The 22,389-nt window shown below is 43.6% G+C and overlaps 1 protein-coding gene across 3 annotated transcripts in view; it reads left to right on the forward strand.

Annotated features, from left to right (window-relative positions):
- Positions 1–19,238, forward strand: part of PIWIL2 (piwi like RNA-mediated gene silencing 2) — a 95,601-nt gene extending 76,363 nt beyond the window's left edge. For 2 of the 3 annotated variants that reach the window (XM_010365364.2, XM_010365365.2), the window contains exons 21-23: positions 14,581–14,834; positions 15,893–16,000; positions 16,974–19,238. In XM_010365364.2, the coding sequence (XP_010363666.2) occupies positions 14,581–14,834; positions 15,893–16,000; positions 16,974–17,130 (519 nt within the window). In that variant the 3' untranslated portion in view covers positions 17,131–19,238. The remainder of the gene's footprint in view (positions 1–14,580; positions 14,835–15,892; positions 16,001–16,973) is intronic. The other variant, XM_010365366.2, reaches the window with a different exon arrangement.
- Positions 19,239–22,389: the final 3,151 nt, after the last annotated feature.

The following is a 22,389-nucleotide window of genomic DNA, read 5'->3' on the forward strand; positions in this document are numbered from 1 at the left end:
CCATAAGCCAGTGATGGGTATTATTGTAAGAAGACAGGGATAGGACACAGACAGGGAGAACACCATGTGAAGATGCAGAGAAACGGGAGAAGGTGACGGGAAGAAGGAGGCAGAGATTGGAAGAATGTCTCTACAAGCCAGAAATGCCAAGGATTGAGACACCAGAATCCTGAATAGACAAAGTTTTTTTCTTTTTTTTTCTGAGACAGTCTTGCTCTGTCACCCAGGCTGGAGTGCAGTGGCATGATCATAGCTTACTCCCTCCCAGGCTGAAGCAGTTCTCCCACCTCAGCCTCCTGAGTAGCTGGGTCTATGGGAATGTGCCACCATTTCTGGCTAATTTTTTAATTTTTTTGCAAAGACAGGGTCTCACAGTGTTGCTCAAGCTGGTCTGTAACTCCTGGATTCAAGCAGTTCTCCCGCCTTGCCCTCCCAAAGTGCTGGGGTTATAGGCATGAACCACTGCAGCCTAGCAAAAATTTGTTCATAGAGCCTTTGGGAGAAGCATGGCTCTGCTGATACCTTGGGAACCATCAGAGAGTAAATCTTTGCTGTTTTGAGCCACCCAGTTCGTGATACTTTGTTACAGCAGCCCTAGGAAGCTAGTAAAATCACCAAGTGGGTTTTATTCCAGTTATGCAAGGCTGGTTCAACAGTCAAAAATCAGTTAATGCAATCTATCCATCAACAAACTAAAGAAAAATCGTACGACCACTTCAGTAGATGAAGAAAAATCATTTGACACTCATTCATGATTTAAAAAAAAAAAAAGGCCAGGTGCGGTGGCTCACGCCTGTAATCCCAGAACTTTGGGAGGCTGAGGTGGGCGGATCACCTGAGGTCACGAGTTGGAGACCATCCTGACCGACATGGAAACCCTACTAAAATACTATTTTTAGTCTCTACTAAAAATACAAAATTAGCTGGGCATGGTGGTGCATGCCTGTAATCCCAGCTACTCAGGAGGCTGAGGCAAGAGAATCACTTAAACCTGGGAGGCAGAGGTTGTGGTGATCCGAGATTGTGCCATTGCGCTCCAGCCTAGGCAACAAGAGTGAAACTCCATCTCAAAAAAAAAAAAAAAAAACGGATTCCCAGCAAATTAGGAATAGAGGGGAACTTCATCAATTGATTTAAAAATCTACAAAAAACCTACAGCTAATATCATACTTAATTGTGAAAAACTAGATGCTTTCCCCCTAAGATAGATGCTATAGTCTTTATCACTACTTTTTTTTTTTTTTTTTTTTTTTTTTTTTGAGACGGAGTCTCGCTCTGTCACCCAGGCTGGAGTGCTGTGGCCGGATCTCGGCTCACTGCAAGCTCCGCCTCCCGGGTTCACGCCATTCTCCTGCCTCAGCCTCCCAGGTAGCTGGGACTACAGGCGCCGCCACCTCGCCCGGCTAGTTTTTTTGTAGTTTTTAGTAGAGACGGGGTTTCACCGTGTTAGCCAGGTTGGTCTCGATCTCCTGATCTCGCGATCCGCCCGTCTCGGCCTCCCAAAGTGCTAGGATTACAGGCTTGAGCCACCGCGCCCGGCCTATCACTACTTTTAATCAACTTCATGCTGGAAGTCCTAGCTAATGCAGTAAGAAAAGGAAATTAAAGCGTTGCAGATGGGGAAGGAGAAAACAAAACTGCTTTTGCAGATAGCCTGATTGTCTATGTAGAAAACCCCAAGACACCAACAACAACAAAACCCTGCTAGAATTAGTAAGTGAGAATTGCAAGGTTGTAGGATGCACAGTTATACAAAAGGCTATTGCTTAAAAAAAAAAAAAAAAAAAAAATCAATTTCATTTCTGTGTACCAACAATGAACAATCAGAATTTGAAATTTTAGCCGATAAATGTTTGTATTAGCAGAAGAAAATGGAGTACTTTGGTTTCAGCCTAACAAATTACATACAAGATGTACACATGGAAAACTATAAAACTGATGAAAAAATCAAAGAATATCTAAAAAATGGAGAGAGATTCTGTATTCATTGATAGGAAGACTCAATATCATTAGGATGTCAATTCTTGCCAACTTTGATTGCTAGATTGAATGCAATCTTACTCAAAATCCCAGCAAGTGATTTTGTGGATATCAACAAACTTGATTCTAAGGTTTATATGGAGAGGTAAAGACACAGGATAGCCAACACAGTACTTACTGCAGAGGTCTGATACTGCCCAGCCTAAAGACTTACTGTAAAAACGACGGTAATCAAGATTGTGTGGTATGATGAAAAGACAGTCAGATAGCTAAGTGGAACAGAATAGAAAGCCCAGAAGTAGACCCACACAAATATAGTCAAGTGATTTTTGATAAAGGAACAAAGGCAAGTCAGTGGAAAAACAGTGGTCTTTTCAAAAAATGGTGCTGGAACAAGTAGCCACCTACATGCAAAAAACTCCATGCATAGACCATACACCTTTTGCAAAAACTAAAATTATAGACATATGATTAAAATGCAAAACTATAAAACTTATAGAAGATAGCATAGAAAATCTAGATGACTGAGTTTGGTGATTACTTTTTAGATATGATGTCAAAAGCCCGTGAAAGGAAAAATTGATAAATTTTCATCGAAAATTCATCAAAATTAAAAACTGCTGGGAAACACTGATAAGAGAATGAAATGACAAGCCATGGTTAGGAGGAAATATTTGCAAAACACATATCTGATGAAGAACTGTTATAAAGTATACAAAGAACTCTTAAAACTCAACAGTAAGAAAATGAACAACCCAATTAGAAAATCAGCAAAAGACCTGAACAGACATCTCACCAAAGTGTATAGATAAGTAAGGACAGGTGTGGTGGTTCACGTCTGTAATCCCAGCACTTTGGGAGGATGAGGCAGACCACGAGGCCAGGAGTTTGAGGCCAGCCTGAGCAATGTGGTGAAACCCCATCTCTACTAAAAATACAAAAATTAGACTGGGCGTGGTGGCTCACATCTGCAATCCCAGCACTTTGGGAGGGGCCGAGGTGGGCTGATCACCTGAGGTAGGGAGTTCAAGACCAACCTGACCAACATGGAGAAACCCCATCTCTACTAAAAATACAAAATTAGCCGGGCGTGGTGGCGCATACCTGTAATCGCAGCTACTCAGGAAGGCTGAGGCAGGAGAATCGCTTGAACCTGAGAGGCAGAGGCTGCGGTGAGCCGAGATCATACCATTGCACTCCAGCCTGGGCAACAAGAGTGAAACTCCATCTCTTAAAAAAAAAAAAAAAAAAAAAGCCAGGCATGGTGGCACATGCCTGTAATCAATCCCAGCTACTCAGGAGGCTGAGGCAGAAGAATCGCTTGAACCAAGGAGGCAGAGGTTGCAGTGAACCAAGATTGCACTGCTGCACTCCAAGCGGGGTGATAGAGCGAGACTCCATCTCAAAAATAGATAGATGGCAAATTAGCTTACAAGAAGATGTTCAATATCACATGCCCTTAGGGAACTGCAAATTAAAACAATGAGATACCACTACACACCTGTAAATGACCAGAATTCAAAAACTGGTAATGCCAAATGCTGGTGAGGGTGTGGAGCCACAGGAACGCTCATTCACTGCTGGTGAGAATAAAAGTGGTATAACCACTTTGGAAAACAGTTTGGCAGCTAATTACTAAACTAAATATGTGCTTACATACACATACCAGCAGTCACGCTCCTTGATATTTTCCCAAATAAGTTGAAAACTTACGCCCACACAAAAACTTGCAGGTGAATGTTTATAGCAACTTTATTCATTATTGTCAGAACTTGGAAACAGAGATGTCCTTCAGTAGGTGAGTGGATAAACTGTCATGCATCCAGACAAAGGAATATTAATTGTGTTAAAAGAAATAAGCCATTGAGCCATGAAAAGACATGGAGGAATCTTAAATACATATTGCTCAGTGAAAGATGGTAATCTGAAAAGGCTATATATGATTCCAGCCATATGATAAATGGCATTCTATAAAAGGCACAAATGTAGAGACAGTAAAAAGTGACTGTCAATGGTTTGGGAGGGGAAGAAAGGAATAGGTGGCACACAGGATTTTTAGGGCAGTGAAACTAGCTAATATTATGTATTTGTCAAAACTCATAGAACTGTACAACACATGTAAACTGGACTATAGATAATGTGTCAACATTTAGTAATCAGTTGTAGCAAATGTATTGTAATGCGGTATGATAACAAAAGGGAAAACTGTTTATGGATGGGAATAGAGGGTGGGAGGGCATATGGGAACTCTGTACTATTGCCTCAGGTTTTCTTGTAAACTTGAAAATTCCTCTAAAAAATAGTCTCTTAATTTAAAAATGCACAGACACACAGTGAGGTACCACATCATATGCACAAGGATGTCTAAAATTTAAAAGAGGCCAGGCATGATGGCTCATGCCTGTAATCCCAGCTCTTTGTGAAGTCAAGATGGGAGGATTGCTTGTGCCCAGGAGTTTGAGACTGCCTGGGCCACATAGGTAGACCCCTATCTCTACAAAAATAATAAATGGCTGGGCGCGGTGGCTCATGCCTGTAATCCCAGCACTTTGGGAGTTCGAAGCAGGTAGATCACGAGGTCAAGAGATGGAGACCATCCTGGCCAACATGGTGAAACCCCGTCTCTACTAAAAATACAAAAAGTAGCTGGGCGTGGTGGTGGACATCTGTAGTCCCAGCTACTCAGGAGGCTGAGGCAGGAGAATGGCATGAACTCGGGAGGCAGAGCTTGCAGTTAGCCGAGATCGCGCCATTGCGCTCCAGCCTGGGTGACAGAGCGAGACTCCGTCTCAAAAAAATTAAATAAATAAATAAATAATGAAAATAAATTACCTGGGCACGATGGTGCACATCTGTGGACCCAACTACTCAGAAGGCTGAAGTAGGAAGATGGCTTGAGCCCGGGAGGTCAAGGCTGCAGTGAGCTGCGATTGTGCCACTGCACTCCAGCCTTGGTGACAAGAGTAAGATCTTTTAAAAGAAAAAAATTAAGTAGCTGAGCGCGGTGGCTCACGCCTGTAATCCCAGCACTTTGGGAGGCCGAGGTGGGGGGATCACAAGGTCAGGAGTTCAAGACCAGCCTGGCCAAGATGGTGAAACCCCGTCTCTACTAAAAATACGAAAACATTAGCCAGATATGGTGGCACACGCCTGTAATCCCAGTTACTCCGGAGGCTGAGGCAGAGAATTGCTTAAAAACCTGGAGGGGCAGAGGATAAAATTTAAAAGACAAGTAATAAAAGTGTTGTCCAGGACATGGAGAAATTGGAAACTTCATAGATTGGTAATGGGATTGTAAAATAGTGCAACCACTTTGGAAACCAGTTGGGCAGTTCCTTAAAAAGTTAAACATGCCGGGCTTGGAGGTGCAAGCCTGTGGTCCCAGCTACTCTTAAAGATAAGGTGGGAGGGTCACTTGAACCCAGGAGTTTAAGGCTGTAGTGTGTGATGATCACACCTGTAAATAGCCACAGTACTCCAACCAGGGCAACATCGACTCCATATGTAAAATAAAATAAAAATCAAAGTTAAACAGATTTACCACATGACCCAAGAATTCTAGTCCTAGGTATGTACCCAAGAAAATTGAAAACATAAGTCCACACAAAAACTTATACACAGGTGTTTGTAGCAACATTATTCATAATAACCAGAAATTGAAATAATACAAATGGGCCAGGTGCAGTGACTCACACCTATAATCCCAGCACTTTGGGAGGCTGAGGCAGGCGGATCACTTGAGGCCAGGGGTTCGAGACCAACCTGGGCAACATGGCGAAGCCGCATCTCTACTAAATATACAAAAACTATCAGCTATGCGTGGTGGTGTGCATCCGTAATCTCAGCTACTAGGGAGGCTGAGGCAAGAGAATCACTTGAACCTGGAAGGCAGAGGTTGCAGTGAGCTGAGATCACACCACTGCACTCCAGCCTGGGCGACAGAGCAAGACTCTGTCTCAAAAATAAAATGAAATTTTAAAAATCCACAAATGTCCACAGACTGACGAATGGACAAAACAAAATGTGACATGCATACAATGGAATATTATTCTGTAATAAGGAATGAAGGACTGAGACATACTGCAACATGGATGAACTGTGAAAACATTATGTTCAGTCAAATTATTTAAACATAAACCGTTTATGATTTTATTTGTGTAGTCCAACCCATGAAGACAAAACACATTAGTAGTCCAGGAGTCAAAGGAAGGAGGCACTGGGGGAGTGACTGCCAGTGGATATGGGATTACCTTTTGGGGTGATGAATATGTTCTTTTTTTTTTTTTTTTGAGATGGAGTCTCAGTCTGTCCCCCAGGCTGGAATGCAGTGGCTCGATCTCGGCTCACTGCAAGCTCCGCCTCCTGGGTTCACGCCATTCTCCTGCCTTAGCCTCCTGAGTAGCTGGGACTACAGGCACCTATCACCATGCCCGGCTAATTTTTTTTTGTTTTTTTTTTATTAGTAGAGACGGTTTCACCGTGTTAGGATGGTCTTGATCTCCTGACCTCGTGATCTGCCTACCTCGGCCTCCCAAAGTACTGGAATTACAGGTGTGAGCCACTATGCCCAGCTGGGGTGATGAATATGTTCTAAAATTAGATAGTGGTGATGGTTTCAAAATTCTGAAAGTATAAAAAAACTTTGAATTGTATAGTTTAAGTGGGTGAGTTTGGCCAGGTGTGCTGGGTCACATCTGTAATCCCAGAGCTTTGGGAGGCCAAAGTGTGAGTATTGCTTGAGGCCAGGAGTTGAAAGCTGTAGTGAGCTATGATCACACCACTGTACTCAGGCCTGGGCGACAGAGTGAGAACTTGTCTCTAAAAATAATAATAGTAAATAAAAGGATGAGTTTTATGGTATATCAAACTACATTTCAGTAAAGCTGTTCAAAATAAAAAGCACTCCTCCACCTGACAGCTTTTTAGTTCCCTTGGTGGAATCAGCAGCCCTGCCAGGGAAGCATGCCTTCGCATGCTTGACTGATTTCGCCTGAGCCCCGTCCTTCCTCCTCTGATGCTATGCTGCATCTAAGGCCTTCACAAACTACATGTTTTCATATTTTGCCCAGCTTTTCCAGATGTCCTGAGTTGTGGGGCTTCTCAGAATTTATGGTTCACCACCTGAAGCCCCCCAGATAATCTTAAGCTCACATGTGATTTATTTAATTTAATATCTGTATTTAGATTTGTATCTCTAGTTCAGGAGTTCTCAAAGTTTTTGATATTCGGGCCCCTTTATATTCTTAAATATTATTGAAGGCCCCCAAAGAGTTTTTATTTATATGGATACATATCTGTCAATAATTAGCATATTAGAAGGTAAAATTTTCAATGTTTATTAATTTACTTAGAAATCACAATAAGCCAGGCATAGTGGTGCATGCTTGTAGTTCCAGCTACTCAGGGGGCTGAGGTGGCAGGATCTTTTGAGTTCAGGGGTTTGAAACCAGCTTGGGCAACATAGCAAGACCCATCTCTACGGAAAATTTTTAGTTGGGCAGAGTGGCTCCTGGCTGTAATCCCAACACATTGGGAGGCTGAGGTAGAAGGAGCACTTGAACCCAGGAGTTCAAGACCAGCCTGAACAACATAGTGAGACCTTGTATGTATAAAAATTGTTTAGGTTAGCTGGTCATGGTAGTATATCCCTGTAGTCTCAGCTACTCAGGAAGCTGAGGTTGGAGGATTGCTTGAGTTCAGGACGTTAAGACTGCGTGAGCCATCATCACACCATTTTACTCCAGCCTGAGCAACAGAGCAAGACCTTGTCTCAGTCAATCAGTCAATCAATCAATTCAGCATGTTAACATAAACAGATTTTTGTTTGTTTGTTTGAGACGGAGACTCACTCTGTCACCCAGGCTGGAGTGCAGTGGTGCGCTCTCGGCTCACTGCAAGCTCCGCCTCCCGGGTTCACACCATTCACCTGCCTCAGCCTCCCGAGTAGCTGGGACTATAGGCATTTGCCACCGTGCCCGGCTAGTATTTTTGTATTTTTTTTTTAGTAGAGATAGGGTTTCACCATGTTAGCCAGGATGGTCTCTATCTCCTGACCTCGTGATCCACCCACCTTGGCCTCCCAAAGTGCTGGGATTATAGGCGTGAGCCACTGCTGCCGGCCTTTTTTTTTTTTTTTTTTTTTTTTTTTTTCTTTTGAGACGGAGTCGTGCTCTGTTGCCCAGGCTGGAGAGCAGTGGTGTGATCTTGGCTCACTGCACCCTCCACCTCTCGGGTTCAAGTGATTCTCCTACCTCAGCCTCCCAAGTAGCTGGTATTACAGGCACCCACCACCACGCCTGGCTAGTTTTTGTATTTTTAGTAGAGACGGGGTTTCACCGTGTTGGCCAGGCTGGTCTCGAACTCCTGACCTCAGGTGATCCACCCACCTCGGCCTCCCAGAGTGCTGGGATTACAGGCGTGAGCCACTGTGCCCGGCCAACTCATTCTTTATGCCTTTTCCTGACACATTTCTCCCTCTAGGGAGCAAATCTCTTACACTCCTCTGTTGCCAAAGCATTTTATTTATATCTTTATTATGTTATTTATAATATATTGAGGGCATTTACTTTATGTGTCTGCCTCCCTGCCTCCCCTTTTTGAGTTCCGTGAGGATCTAGATTGTATTAAAATAATGTTTTAGCTGAGTGCGGTGGCCCATGCCTGTAATAATCCCAGCACTTTTGGAGGCTGAGACAGTGAGGCACATCACTTGAGGTCAGGAGTTCGAGACCAGCCTGGGCAACATGGCGAAACCCCATCTCTACTAAAACTACAAAAATTAGGCCGGGCGCGGTGGCTCAAGCCTGTAATCCCAGCACTTTGGGAGGCCGAGACGGGCGGATCACGAGGTCAGGAGATCGAGACCATCCTGGTCTACACGGTGAAACCCCGTCTCTACTAAAAAAAAAAAAAAAAAAAAAAAAAAAAAAAAAAAACTACAAAAATTAGCCAAGCGTGATGGCGGATGTCTGTAATCCCAGCTACTCGGGGGGCTGAAGCGGGAGAATCACTTGAACCTGGGAGGCGGAGGTTGCAGTGAGCCTAGATCATGCCATTGCATTCTAGCCTGGGTGACTGAGCAAGACTCCATCTTGAAAATAATAATGTTTTAATTTTCTGAGATAAATGCAATGGCTCATATCTAGTGGACACGAAGTATTTGTTCCGTGAATGAATGGAGCCACACGTAAAAACATCTCAAACACTCAGCAGATATTTTTTGCCTAACTAACCCTTGCCCAAGGGATACCAAGATTAATAAGCACAGTCTTGTTTTCAAGAGCATTCAATACTTACTGTTTCATGTGTCTACTGAGTATTGAAGTGATTTTTTTTTTTTTTTTTTGAGACGGAGTCTTGCTCTGCTGCCCAGGCTGGAGTGCAGTGGCCGGATCTCAGCTCACTGCAAGCTCCGCCTCCTGGGTTCACGCCATTCTCCTGTCTCAGCCTCCCGAGTAGCTGGGACTACAGGCGCCCGCCTCGTCGCCCGGCTAGTTTTTTGTATTTTTTAGTAGAGACGGGGTTTCACCGTATTAGCCAGGATGGTCTCGATCTCCTGACCTCGTGATCCGCCCGTCTCGGCCTCCCAAAGTGCTGGGATTACAGGCTTGAGCCACCGCGCCCGGCCCTGAAGTGATTTTTATAACATACATTTAGGAGTTCCAACGTGGACAACATATTGAGACTGTGTCTCTACTATAAATTAAAAAATTAGCTGGGCTTGATGGCACATTGCTGTAGTCCCAGCTATGCTTATAGTCCCAGCTGCTCAGGAGGCTGAGTCAGGAGGATCGCTTGAGCCCAGGAGGTTGAGTGATAGAGCAGGACCCTGTCTCAAAAAAAGAAAAAAGAAAAAAAAAAACACATTTAGGAGTTATGTTTCAGCCTTGTAATTTGTCTTATATTCTGACTCCTCCCTCAACCATAGTTTTATAACTTATAAAATGAAGAAAATAAACTGGATGACCTAGACAGCTTAACATTGTTGATTATTTTTAGATTTTTCAGTTCCTTGATTCCTTTCAGTTCTGTTGGAGGCCTACATAGGGCTGAGTGTGGTGCCTTGAACTCAGTGGTTGGTTGGCAAATGTTAAAGAAGGAGGTGATGTCAGTAATTACCAAGGTCAAATTTGATTTCTATTTTTCTTTTTTTTTTTGAGATGGAATCTCACTCTGTCACCCAGGCTGGAGTGCAGAGGCACAAACTCCACTCACTGCAACCTCTGCCCTCCGGGTTCAAGCGATTCTTCTGCCTCAGCCACCCAAGTAGCTGGGATTATATAGGTGCACGCCACCATGCCTGGCTTATTTTTGTATTTTTAGTAGAGACAGGGTTTCACCATGTTGTCCAGGCTGGTCTCAAACTCCTGACTTCAAGTGATCCGCCTGCCTTAGCCTCCCAAAGTGCTGGGATTACAGGCGTGAGCCACTGTGCCCGGCCCTCTATTTCTCACTCTGTTGATTTATTAAGTCCCTTCTTTGTGCTTTGGAATATCTATATATCCTTGATATAGCTCAGTCTCAACTTTTGTGTACAGTATATATTATATATATATATATATATATTTTAAGATTTTACGTTATCCCTTTTAACAACCCTGAGAAGATGAGGTGATCATTTTTCTTCACTTCTCAACTGAAGAAACTGAGTCCTGAAGGTCATAGCTAAAGGAGCAGCAGAGTCAGACTCAGTCCCAAGGTCTCCTGATCCCAAATCCAGTGTACGCTCTGTTTCCTTGTCTGTCAAATGAGGGGTTTCTTCCAGATCTGAGCTCCTGGGTTATCTACCTTTTAACACAGCGAGTCAGTTAGGAGTCTGGGAATTAACAGGAACTGGTAATTTGAGCAGAATAGAAATTGGCAAGATCCTGCAGAGTCTCAGAGGATTGGTGAGAAGGTGGAGCCACAGGCTGGAAAATGGGCATGATTCAGGCTAACTCCTGGGGTTTCAGAAGCAGGGGCCTGAAGGGGCACTGCCACTGAAGGGCCAAATTCCAGTGTTTTTCATTCCCTACTCAAGATGGAGAGCAGGGGAGGAGCAGTCTGTTGGTGTGGCTTGAGTCATCTACACATCCTTTGGTTAGTGAAGTGGTTCTCAACTGGGAGCAATTTTGTCCTCCCAGCGGGTGATATATAAAGGCATTTTTAGTTATAAGGGTGAGAGATTGCTCCTGGCATTTAGTGGATAGAGGCCAGGGATGATGTTAAATGTGGATTCTGCAGTGCACAGGACAGCCCTCTAGGATGAAGAATTATCCACCGACAGATGTCAGTAGTGCTGACAGGTTGGGAAGCCTTGGGTTGGGTTAGGGCACACTGACTAATAGTCCCACCAGACAGGAGGAAACTCAAGTGCTATTACCGAGAAAAGATGGAGTAGATGCTGGAAAGCCAAAAAATTTTTTTAAAGGTACTACAGGTCAGGTGTGGTATCTCACACCTGTAATCTGAGCACTTTGGAAGGCCAAGGCAGGCATATCACTGAGTCCAGGAGTTCGAGACTAGCCTGGGCAACATGGTGAAACCTCTCTCTCTACAAAAAATACAAAAGTTAGCTAGGCATGGTGGCACACACTTATAGTCCCAGCTACTCCGGAGGCTGAGGCAGGAGGGATGGCTTGAGCCCGGGAGGTGGAGGTTGCAGTGAGCAGAGAGGGTGCCACTGCACTCCAGCCTGGGCAAGACAGTGACACCCCGTCTCAAAAAAAATAAAGGTATCATAAACTGGGGCAATCTGAGACTGTGAGGATGAATTACATACTTGTAATGCTTGAGGCTTCTTAGGAAAGGGGGTCATTAATAAAATATTTGAAATTCTGGGCCAGAAGTGGTGGCTCATTCCTGTAATCTCAGCACATTGGGAGGCTGAGGGAGGAGGATCACCTGAGGCCAGGAGTTTGAGACCAGCCTGGGCAACATAGTGAGACCCTGTCTCTAAATGTTTTGTTGTTGTTGTTGTTGTTGTTGTTTTTGAGACGGAGTCTTGCTCTGTGGCCCAGGTGGAGTGCAGTGGCGCGATCTTGGCTGACTGCAAGCTCCACCTCCCGGATTCACGCCATTATCCCTCCTCAGCCTCCCAAGTAGCTGGGACTACAGGCACCAGCCACCATGCCCGGCTAATTTTTTCATATTTTTAGTAGAGGCGGGGCTTCACTGTGTGTTAGCCAGGATGGTCTCGATCTCCTGACCTCGTGATTCGCCCGTCTCGGCCTCCCAAAGTTCTAAATGTTTTAAAATGAAATTAGGTTGGGCGCAGTAGCTCACGCTTGTAATCCCAGCACTTTGGGAGGCCAAGGTAAGCGGATGACCTGAGGTCAGGAGTTTGAGACCAGCCTGCCCAACATGGCAAAACCCCGTCTCTGCTAAGAATACAAAAATTAGCCAGGCATGGTGGTGCACACCTGTAGTCCCAGCTAGTCTCGGCTACTTGAGAGGCTGAGGACCAAGAATTGCATGAACCTGGGAGGCAGAGATTTCAGTAAGTCAAGATTGCATCACTGCACTCCAGCCTGGGCAACAGAGCGAGACTCTGTTTCAAAAAAAATTAATTGATTTAATTAACTGGCATAGTGACAAGCACCTGTAGTTCCAACTACTTGACAGGCTAAGGCAGGAGAATCTTTTGAGCTTAGGAGTTTGAAGCTGCAGTGGCTATCATTGCACCACTGCAGTCTAACCTGAGCAACAGAGTGAGACCTCAATTATTTAAAAAAAAAGAAAAAATTGAAACTCAGAACTTTTTAAAGGGATTCTAAGTGCTTATTTTTTAAAAGTATTCTTGGAAATCACATTTTCATGTAGTGTAACCTGTGCATACATATATGTAATTTATATCTAAACCTAATTCATAATTTAGGTTTTTAGGTGGTTTTTTTTGTTTGTTTTTGTTTTTGTATTTTTTGAGACAGAATCTCGCTGTGTCACCCAGGCTGGAGTGCAGTGGTGCAATCTCGGCTCACTGCAACCTCCACCTCCCAGATTCAAGCAATTCTCCTGCCTCAGCCCCCTGAGTAGCTGAGACTATAGGTGTGCACCACCACACCTGGCTAATTTTTGTATTTTTAGTAGAGACGAGAGTTTCACCATGTTGGCTAGGGTGGTCTTGAACTCCTGACCTCAGGTGATCCACCCACCTTGGTCTCCCAGAGTGCTGGGATTACAGGCGTGAGCCACTCATGCCCAGCCCATAATTTAGGTTTTTGAGGGTAAGCGTGAACACAAACTTAGAATGAACCACACTCCACTAGAATCAAAACCAAATTAAATTAAGGCACTTTTAAAGAGAACTTCCATTTTAAGTTGAACTGAACTTATCCTCCTGAATTTATTTTATTTTATTTTTTTTCAAGATGGAGTTTCGCTCTTGTTACAATCTCAGCTTGCTGCAACCTCCGCCTCCTGCGTTCAAGTGATTCTCCTGCCTCAGCCTCCCAAGTAGCTGGGATTACGGTGCTCGCCACCATGCCCTCCTACTTTTTGTATTTTTAGTAGAGATGGGATTTCAGCATGTTGGCCAGGCTGGTCTTGAACTCCTGACCTCAGGTAATCCACCCACCTTGGCCTCCCAACGTAGTGGGATTACAGGCGTGAGCCACCGTGCCTGGCCCTTCTTGAATTATTGAAGTTGAACACCTGCCGGGCGCGGTGGCTCACGCCTGTAATCCCAGCACTTTGGGAGGCCAAGGCTGGTGGATCATGAGGTCAGGAGATCGAGACCATCCTGGCTAACACAGTGAAATCCCGTCTCTACTAAAAATACAAAAAATTAGCCGGGCATAGTGGCGGGCGCCTGTAGTCCAGCTACTCTGGAGGCTGAGGCAGGAGAATGGCGTAAACCTGGGAGGCGGAGCTTGCAGTGAGCCGAGATCACGCCACTGCACTCCAGCCTGGGCGACAGAGCCAGACTCCGTCTCAAAAAAAAGAAAAAAGTTGAACACAACTAGAACACAATTATATTCCCTAAGTGGGGAAAAAAGTATTCTTCAAATTGATTCAAGCAAGCATTTAATTTAATTTGGACCCATAGACAATTCACATATCTAGCTGTTTGCTCATTACTTAGTTCCAGTACAAATGTTTCACAGCATACCAGGTTGTAGGATAATACTTAGTAAAGGTCCTTTTACCCATTGGCAACTTGAAATGTTGCCAATAGGTAAAAATCTGATGGCGGCGGATCTGTGGCATATGTGGTCTTATGTTAGAATTTCTGTAACACTTTTACCTTATTCTTTGCCCAGACAGTTATTAGTGTTAAATCCAAGTAGAAGGAAAATTGATTCAGCCTGTAGTTTTCCCACCATTCCTTTGAACTTGTTTGCATTGTTTGTGGATAAGCCGTATGCATGTGACTCATAACTTGCTTGTTTTGCTTTCATGTTTTATAACACCTTTGCTGCACCAGGCGTGTTTTACTACCCCAAGGAAGTCTAAAAATGATCAGAAGCTTTTTTTCCCTGCCCTCTAGGCACAGTAGCTTTGAGACTAACTGCAAAAGGATCTGCCCTGATTCCAGGTTGCACAATGTGAGTGGGCCTGTCACTGACTGTGGTCCGTAGCCTGAGGGCCCTGTGAGTCACCACATCCTGGCTGTCATTTCAGGTGAACCACTGTCTACCAGAGAAGATTGTGGTATACCGTGATGGAGTGTCTGATGGCCAACTGAAGACAGTTGCCAACTATGAGATTCCTCAACTACAGAAGTGTTTTGAGGCTTTTGAGAATTATCAGCCCAAGATGGTGGTGTTTGTAGTTCAGAAGAAAATCAGTACTAATCTATATCTGGCTGCTCCTCAGCACTTTGTGACTCCTACTCCTGGAACTGTGGTAGATCATACAATAACAAGCTGTGAGTGGTAAGTGAGTAAAATATGTAGTATTGGAGGAAGAATAAGTTGGAGATGTTATCGCTTTCCTGAGTATTGGAATGGGGAGGTTTCCTGGAGAGGTGTGGACTAGAATCTCAGAGATGCTACCATTAAAAGAATGAAGCTTTAAAAAATATTTAAGGGCCTGGCACGGTGGCTCACACCTGTAATCCCAACACTTTGGGAGGCCGAGGCAGGTAGATCACCTGAGGTCAGGAGTTCAAGACCAGCCTGGCCAACATGGCAAAACCCTGTCCACTGAAAATACAAAAATTAACCAGGTGTGATGGTGTATGCCTATAATCCCAGCTACTCAGGAGATTGAGACAGGAGAATTGCTTGAACCCAGGAGGCAGAGGTTGCAGTAAGCTCAGATCAGGCTACTGTAATCCAGCCTGGGCAATAGAGAGAGATTTGTTTCAAAACAAAAAAAGATTTAAAAACAAGAAAGCTTTTACCTCTTAAGTGTAAAGTTGAACATGCATTGTTTTGCTAAGATAGTGTATGCTTAACTTCTAAAGGTAGATAAGGGAGTTTCTACCACCATTTTTTTTTTTTTTTTCCTTTTTGAGGCAGGGTCTCTCTTTGTTGTCCAGGCTGGAGTGCAATGATGTGATCTCAGCTTACTGCAGCCTCAACCTCCTTAGGCCCAGGTGATCCTTCCACCTCAGCCTCCTGAGTAGCTGGGACAATAGGCATATGCCCAACTAATTTTTATATTTTTTGTAGAGATAGTGTCTTGCCATGTTGCCCAGACTGGTCTTGAACTCCCGGGCTCAAGCAATCTGCCTGCCTCAGCCTTCCAAAGTGCTAGGATTACAGGTGTGAGTCACTGCACCCAGCCTGCTACCACCACCACCATTCTTCAGTAGCCTCTTGAATCAGGAGACCTGGGTTCTAATACTGGCCTGGCCTCTGTGTCCTTGGTCCAATCATTTGACCTCTCTGAGCCTTAGTTGAAGGAACTAGAATGATCTCCAGGATCTTTGCCAGCTCTGTCTGGCCGAATCCGACCATATCACTGATTTGTGGTTTTTCCTTCCTAGGGTGGATTTCTACCTTCTTGCCCATCATGTACGGCAGGGCTGTGGCATTCCTACGCATTATGTCTGTGTTCTCAACACCGCAAACCTGAGCCCTGATCATATGCAGAGGTGGGCCCGTCAGTAACTTACTCTTTCTCTTTCTTAAATAATTCCAGCGTGCTAGCTAAGATGGGTTCACTGTTCAGCCCCAAATATATTTACCTCTTGACTTTCTTCTTCATATCTGTAACAATACTGGTGTCTTTTTGAGGAGTGATTAGAAATCCTGGTTTTATATTAAAATTACTTTTACTTAAAGAGCTTTAAAAAATATTGATGCCAGGCTTCCCCCCAAATATTCTGAGGCATCTGTATTTTTTAAATCTGTTCCAGGCGATTATGATATACAGCCAGACTTGAGACCCAACGTCATTGAGTTCAGATTATATAAATACTCCACTAGGGTACTTACCTTTCTCCAGCCTTTTCTTGTAAACAAGAAATATTTTCTCTTTGTTTTCCTCCTGTTCCTATAAAAACAGGAGGCCGGGTGCAGTGGCTCTTGCCTGTAATCCCAGCACTTTGGGAGGTTGAGGCGGGCGGATCACCTGAGGCCAGGAGTTTGAGACCAGCCTGACCAACATGGCAAACCCCTCACCCCCATCTCTACTAAAAATAGAAAAATTAGCTGGGCGTGGTGGCGCATGCCTGTAATCCCAGCTACTCGGGAGGCTGAGGTAGGAGAATTGCTTGAACCCGGGAGGAGGAGGTTGCAGTGAGCCGAGATTGCGCCATTGCACTCCAGCCTCGGCAACAGAGCAAGACTCCGTCTTAAAAACAAAAACAAAAACAAAAACATAAAAAACTGGGAAATGCCTACATTGAGAAGATTTACCCATGTCGTCTGACTTATGAATAGTAGGAATAGAAACAAGTCCACTTAAAAATAATGATTCTAAAAGGCTGCATCATGTATTCCTCTGCTCCCCAGTTTTCAGGAAGGTGTGCTCTGTGTCATATCCCTGTGGGTATTGTATTGTATTGCATGCCACAAATTCAAGGTGGAGGATGATGAGAATTATATTTTCTTCTTGGCCTACAGGCTGACTTTCAAACTGTGCCACATGTACTGGAATTGGCCTGGCACCATCAGAGTTCCAGCTCCTTGCAAATATGCCCACAAGCTAGCTTTCCTGTCAGGACACATCCTGCATCATGAACCAGCCATCCAGCTGTGCGAGAACCTGTTCTTCCTGTGACTGCACAGCCTGGAGATGGGCTGGTGAGAAGAAAGGCAGCCTCTGAACTCAGCTGTGACTATTGCAGAATCAACGGAGACTGAAGTGTGCTTTTGTGTTATTTTCCCTTTCTCCAACCCTGTAGAATAAGATTTCTTTTTTATCTTTTAAAGCTAATATTGCCAAGAAGTAAGTTTCTAAGTAACAGCTGAAAATGGCCTTGTTGTCTATGTAGAGCAAGTTACGGTAGTACTGCCGCTCTGCAGGTAGAGCAGGTGACTCTGGGGGACCATTAAGAGCCTCCAGGCCAGGCGCGGTGGTTCATGCCTGTAGTCCAAGCACTTTGGGAGGCCGAGGTGGGTGGATCATGAGGTCAGGAGATCAAGACCATCCTGGCCAACGTGGTGAAACCCCATCTCTACTAAAATACAAAAAAATTAGCCGGGCGTGGTGGTGCACGCCTGTAGTCCCAGCTACTCAGGAGGCTGAGGCAGGGGAGTCGCTTGAACCCGGGAGGTGGAGGTTTCGGTGAGCCGAGATTGCGCCACTGCACTCCAGCCTGGTGACAGAGCAAGACTCTGTCTCAAAAAAAAAAAAAAAAAAAAGGCCAACATGAGCTGCAGAAACCTGAAGAAGCAGCCATTATACTTCTAAGCTGTGCCCACTAAGTGGTTCCCATTTCTGGAGCCAGAGATGATAATTAATGAAGTCATTGCATGTTTCCTAAAGAGAATAACTCAGGCAACTGGGAAAGGTGGAAGGTCTGTGAAGCAAAGTTTTCAAGTAGATAACTGTTATTACTGGCACGTGTGCAAGGCGTGTAGTAAAATCAGTTTGTGGCATAGGTAGGTCCTTGCTGACTAAATCCTCTCTGGGGATTGAATTGATGATGTCCTGTGACTTGAGTTGGATTTGAAAATGGCTTCCCTTGGCCTCTTGAAAGAGTGCAGATGAAGCTTTTTCCGTGGCTTTTGGTAACTTTCCAGCATACCATGTCGATTTCTTCCTCCCCCAAATATACGCATGCTCTTTTGTGCTTTGTGCCTGGTCTTCAGTAATTTTTAGTTTTTTAACAGGTGGAAAAAATCTAGCAGCTAGGAAAGTTCAGGTTGGTGTGGGAGTTTTTAGTGAGCTTTTCTCCCAGGTATGTGGCCTTTATTTCTATTTATATATGTTTGTAAATAGAATGACCCCCTTTCCCTTGCAAAATAATCTCTTCCTGGCTGTTGGCTCACTTTGCTGGAATTTTTCTGAATCCAGGTTAAGATTTCCAGAAGTCAGCTTTGGAAAACGTGACACTCCTACCAAAGTCCAGACGGTTTAGAAAGTTGTCACATACCATGGGTTTCAGTGTTTTTGGAAAGCCATTTTTTTCTGGTTTTTTTCCCCCTTTGCATTTTAGAATCTTCTCCCAGTCCCTTCAGGCCTAGTTCTGTCTCATCTTGCTTTATTGGGTTTTAAAAGCCAGTCTTATTTAACCTTTTCTAATTTGTATTTATGTACTTACTTATTTTTTGGTATGATGGCAGGGAGGGGACAAAGCAGAAATACCCCTTTTATATGACTGTGTGTGAGAAAAGAAACTTTTGCTTAAAAATCCTTAAAATGTGCTCACTTCAGCAGCACATATACTAAAATTGAAATGATATAAAGAAGATTAGCATATAGAAAAAAAGAAAAAATATTTCCTTAAAAGAATAATACCAAGAATGTTTTTAGTTTGTTGCGGTGCTCAGCAGAGGTTGAGGAGGGATGGGTGTTGTTGGTGCACTTCTGGTTTCATTTGGAGCGTGGGACATTAGGGTGAGACAAGGACCTGGAATTTAAAAACCGCGGAATCAAACACTGTGAACCACTGGTCTCTGGCTAAACAGATCAGTTTTCTGATTTTCTTTGGAAGCATTTTGAATTTTTCTGTTGAAGTCAGATTTCCTAATAGTCTTTTTCTCTTAGATAATCAGAACAAATGGTTAAATACATTATAATACAAACATTTCTTCACTTTTTATTCTTGATTTTCTTGCCTTGTTTTTCGGTTTTAATGCCAAATGATTGGGTCATGGGGTGGGAAATAAAAACAACTTTGTATAACAATATGTAGTTGTGTTTGAAATAGTGTCATTTATTTATTATTATATTGATGTAATTATTTTTCTTCAGAGAGCTGCAGCACTTCCTAGAAACACTCATTACTCTGCTTTAAGGTACAACTCCAGTGTTAGTAGTCAGGTAATTTCATCATGAGCTGGATAAGAAGACTTACTGAAAAAGACAGTAGCCGCCTCACTTCTCGGACAGATGAGGCACTTTTACTCTGTGTGTGTGTGTGTGTGTGTGTGTGTGTGTGTGTGTGTGTGTGTGTGCTTTTTAGCTCTCTTTTTCCCATCAGACAATTTCTGTTACCCTGGTGAGAGCCAGAGTACGTCCACTTGCAAGGGCAGCCTCCTCACCACTCCACTCTTTTAACGCTTGCCCTTCTTTACATATACCTCACTGTGTGTCTGTCACCATTGAAATACCTTCCCTGGGTACAAAAATCCTGTTAGAAGGAATAAAATCCGGTGTTCAGTGGCACAGTAGAGCAACTATAGTTAACAAAAATTTATTGTACATTTCAAAATACAGGAGTGGAATTGGAATGTCCCTAACACAAAGAGATGATAAATGAGCCAGGTGCCATGGCCCATGCCTGTAATCCCAGCACTTTGGGAGGCTGAGGTGGGTAAATCATTTGACCTCAGGACTTCAAGACCAGCCTGGGCAACATAGCAAGACCCTGACTCTACAAAAGATACAAAACTTGGCCAGGCTTGGTGGTGTGTGCCTATAGTCCCAGCTACTCAGGAGACTAAAGCAGGAGGATTGCTTGAACCTAGGAGGCAGAGGTTGTGGTGAGTCAAGATTGTGCCACCACCCTCCAGCCTGGGTGACACAGCAAGATTCTGTCTCAAAAAAAAAAAAAAAAAAAAAAAGATAAATGTTTGAAGTGATAGTTACCCTGATTTGATTCTTACACATCATATGCTTGTATCAGAATATCACATGTATGCCATAAATATGTACCACTACTATGTATCCAAAAAATTTAAAAGTTTCAAGTACCTTCCCAAAGCACCTAGCTGCTCACTTAAGCACTACATTTATTTAGAATACTACAGTTTTCCTATTTATTTAGAAACTCTGTGCTTCCTGAACTCATTCTAGAAAGAACCTCATTTCTGTGCAGTAGTCTCTTATCCATGGGGAATACATTTGAATACCCCCAGCGGTTGCCTGAAACCTCAGATAGTACTGAATCCTATATATATGGTACTATGTTATTTGAATCTGAAACTCAGGATGTCTATTAAGTGACTAATGTGTAGCATCACTGGTGTGGATATTCTGGACAGACATGATTCATGTTCCCGGGGGATGGAGTGGGACAACGTGAAGTTTCATCACACTCAGAACAGTTTGCAATTTATAACATGAATTTCTGGAATTTTCCATTTAATAGTTTTGGACTTTGGCTGACCAAGGGCAACTGAAACCTCAGAAAATGAAACCATGGTAAGGAGGGACTGCTGTATGGTGTGACAGGGTCCTTTTTACTTGGGCAGCGTTTTGTTGAATGGTGTGAAAAATGAAGGAATTTTAGAAATGACTGTGTATTTTAAAACCTTGAAATTTGAGCCTGAAATTAATTTTTCTAGAGACTTGGGATTATTAGAGAAGACCCTGGTTTTTCTTTCTGGCTCTGTGGCTAGCTGAGTTACTTAGTAACTTTTCCTGCCTAGAGTTTTCTTTTTTTCAAAAAATGAGGAACATCAAGAGCATGAGAAGAAAAGCCACAGACTGAAAGAAAATATTTGCAGAATACACATCTGATCAAGGATTGTTATCCAAAATATACAAAGAACTCTTTAAACTTAATAAGGAAACTAGTCAGTTTTTTTTAAAAATCGGCAGTAGACCTGTACAGACATCACCAAAGATGCACAGATGGTAAATAAGTGTATGAAAAGATGCTCCACATCATATATCCTTAGGGAACTGCAAATTAAAACAAGGTACCCATTCCATACCTGGTAGAATAGCCAAAATCCAAAACACTAACAACACCACATGCTGGTGAGGTTGCAGAGCCACAGGAACTGATAGAGCTACTTGAGAAGAGAGTTTTCAATAAAAGTAAACAATTACAAAACAACATACATAATCTTATCACATGGTGCAGCAGTCATACTCCTTGGTGTTTATTTACCCAAAGGGGATGAAAACTCATGTCCACACAAAAGCCTGCACACGGACATTCATAGCAGCTGTATTCATCGTTTCCAAAACTTGGAAGCATCCAAGATGTACTTCAGTAGGTGAATGGATAAACTGCACCACGACAGTGGAATATTATTCAGCACTAAAAGGAAAGGAGCTATCAAGTCATGGAAAGACACAGAGGAACTTAAATGTATATTACTAAATTGGAAAAAGCCAATCTGGAAAGGCTATATGTGACTGCAACACATGACATTGTGGAAAAGGCAAAACTTTGTACGTAGATAGTAAAAGGATCAGCAGTTTGGCCAGGTGCAGTGGCTCACACCTGCAATCCCAGCACTTTGGGAGGCTGAGGTGAGCAAATCATGAGGTCAGGAGTTCGAGGCCAGCCTGGCCAACATGGTGAAACCCCGTCTCTACTAAAAGTACAAAAATTAGCTGGGTGTGGTGGCAGGCACCTGTAATTCTAGCTACTCGGGAGGCTGAGGCAGGAGAATCGCTTGAGGCAGGAGGCGGAGGTTGCAGTGAGCTGAGATCACGCCATTGCACTCCAGCCTGGGTGATAAGAGCAAAACTCTGTCTCAAAAAAAAGGATCAGCAATTGTGGAGAGAGAGATGAATGAGCAGAAACAAAGGATTTTTAGGGCAGTGGAACTATTCACTGTGATGCTGTAATGGTGAATACATGTCATTATGAATCTGATCCCACGGAATGTACACCAAAAGTGAACCCTGATATAAACTGTGGACTCTGGGTAATATGTCAGTGTAGGTTTATCAGCGATAACAAACTTACCAGGGAAGAAAGGAGAAGGGAGTGGGGGAGGGAGGAAGGTTAATATTTATTACAAGAAGGAAAGGGAAGCCGAGTGGTACTAGCACAGCTCCCAGGATTCTGGTTTCATTCCAGGTAGGGCCAGGACATAACAGCCTGAGCCCCTGCGAAGTGCAGGATTGCTACAGCTGAGTCTCCTGCATGAAGAGAGCAGGAAGCTGGAAGGAGACTAGAGAACCCCGTGC

The sequence above is a fragment of the Rhinopithecus roxellana genome, chromosome 9, assembly GCF_007565055.1.
Source record: "Rhinopithecus roxellana isolate Shanxi Qingling chromosome 9, ASM756505v1, whole genome shotgun sequence".
NCBI lineage: Eukaryota > Metazoa > Chordata > Mammalia > Primates > Cercopithecidae > Rhinopithecus > Rhinopithecus roxellana.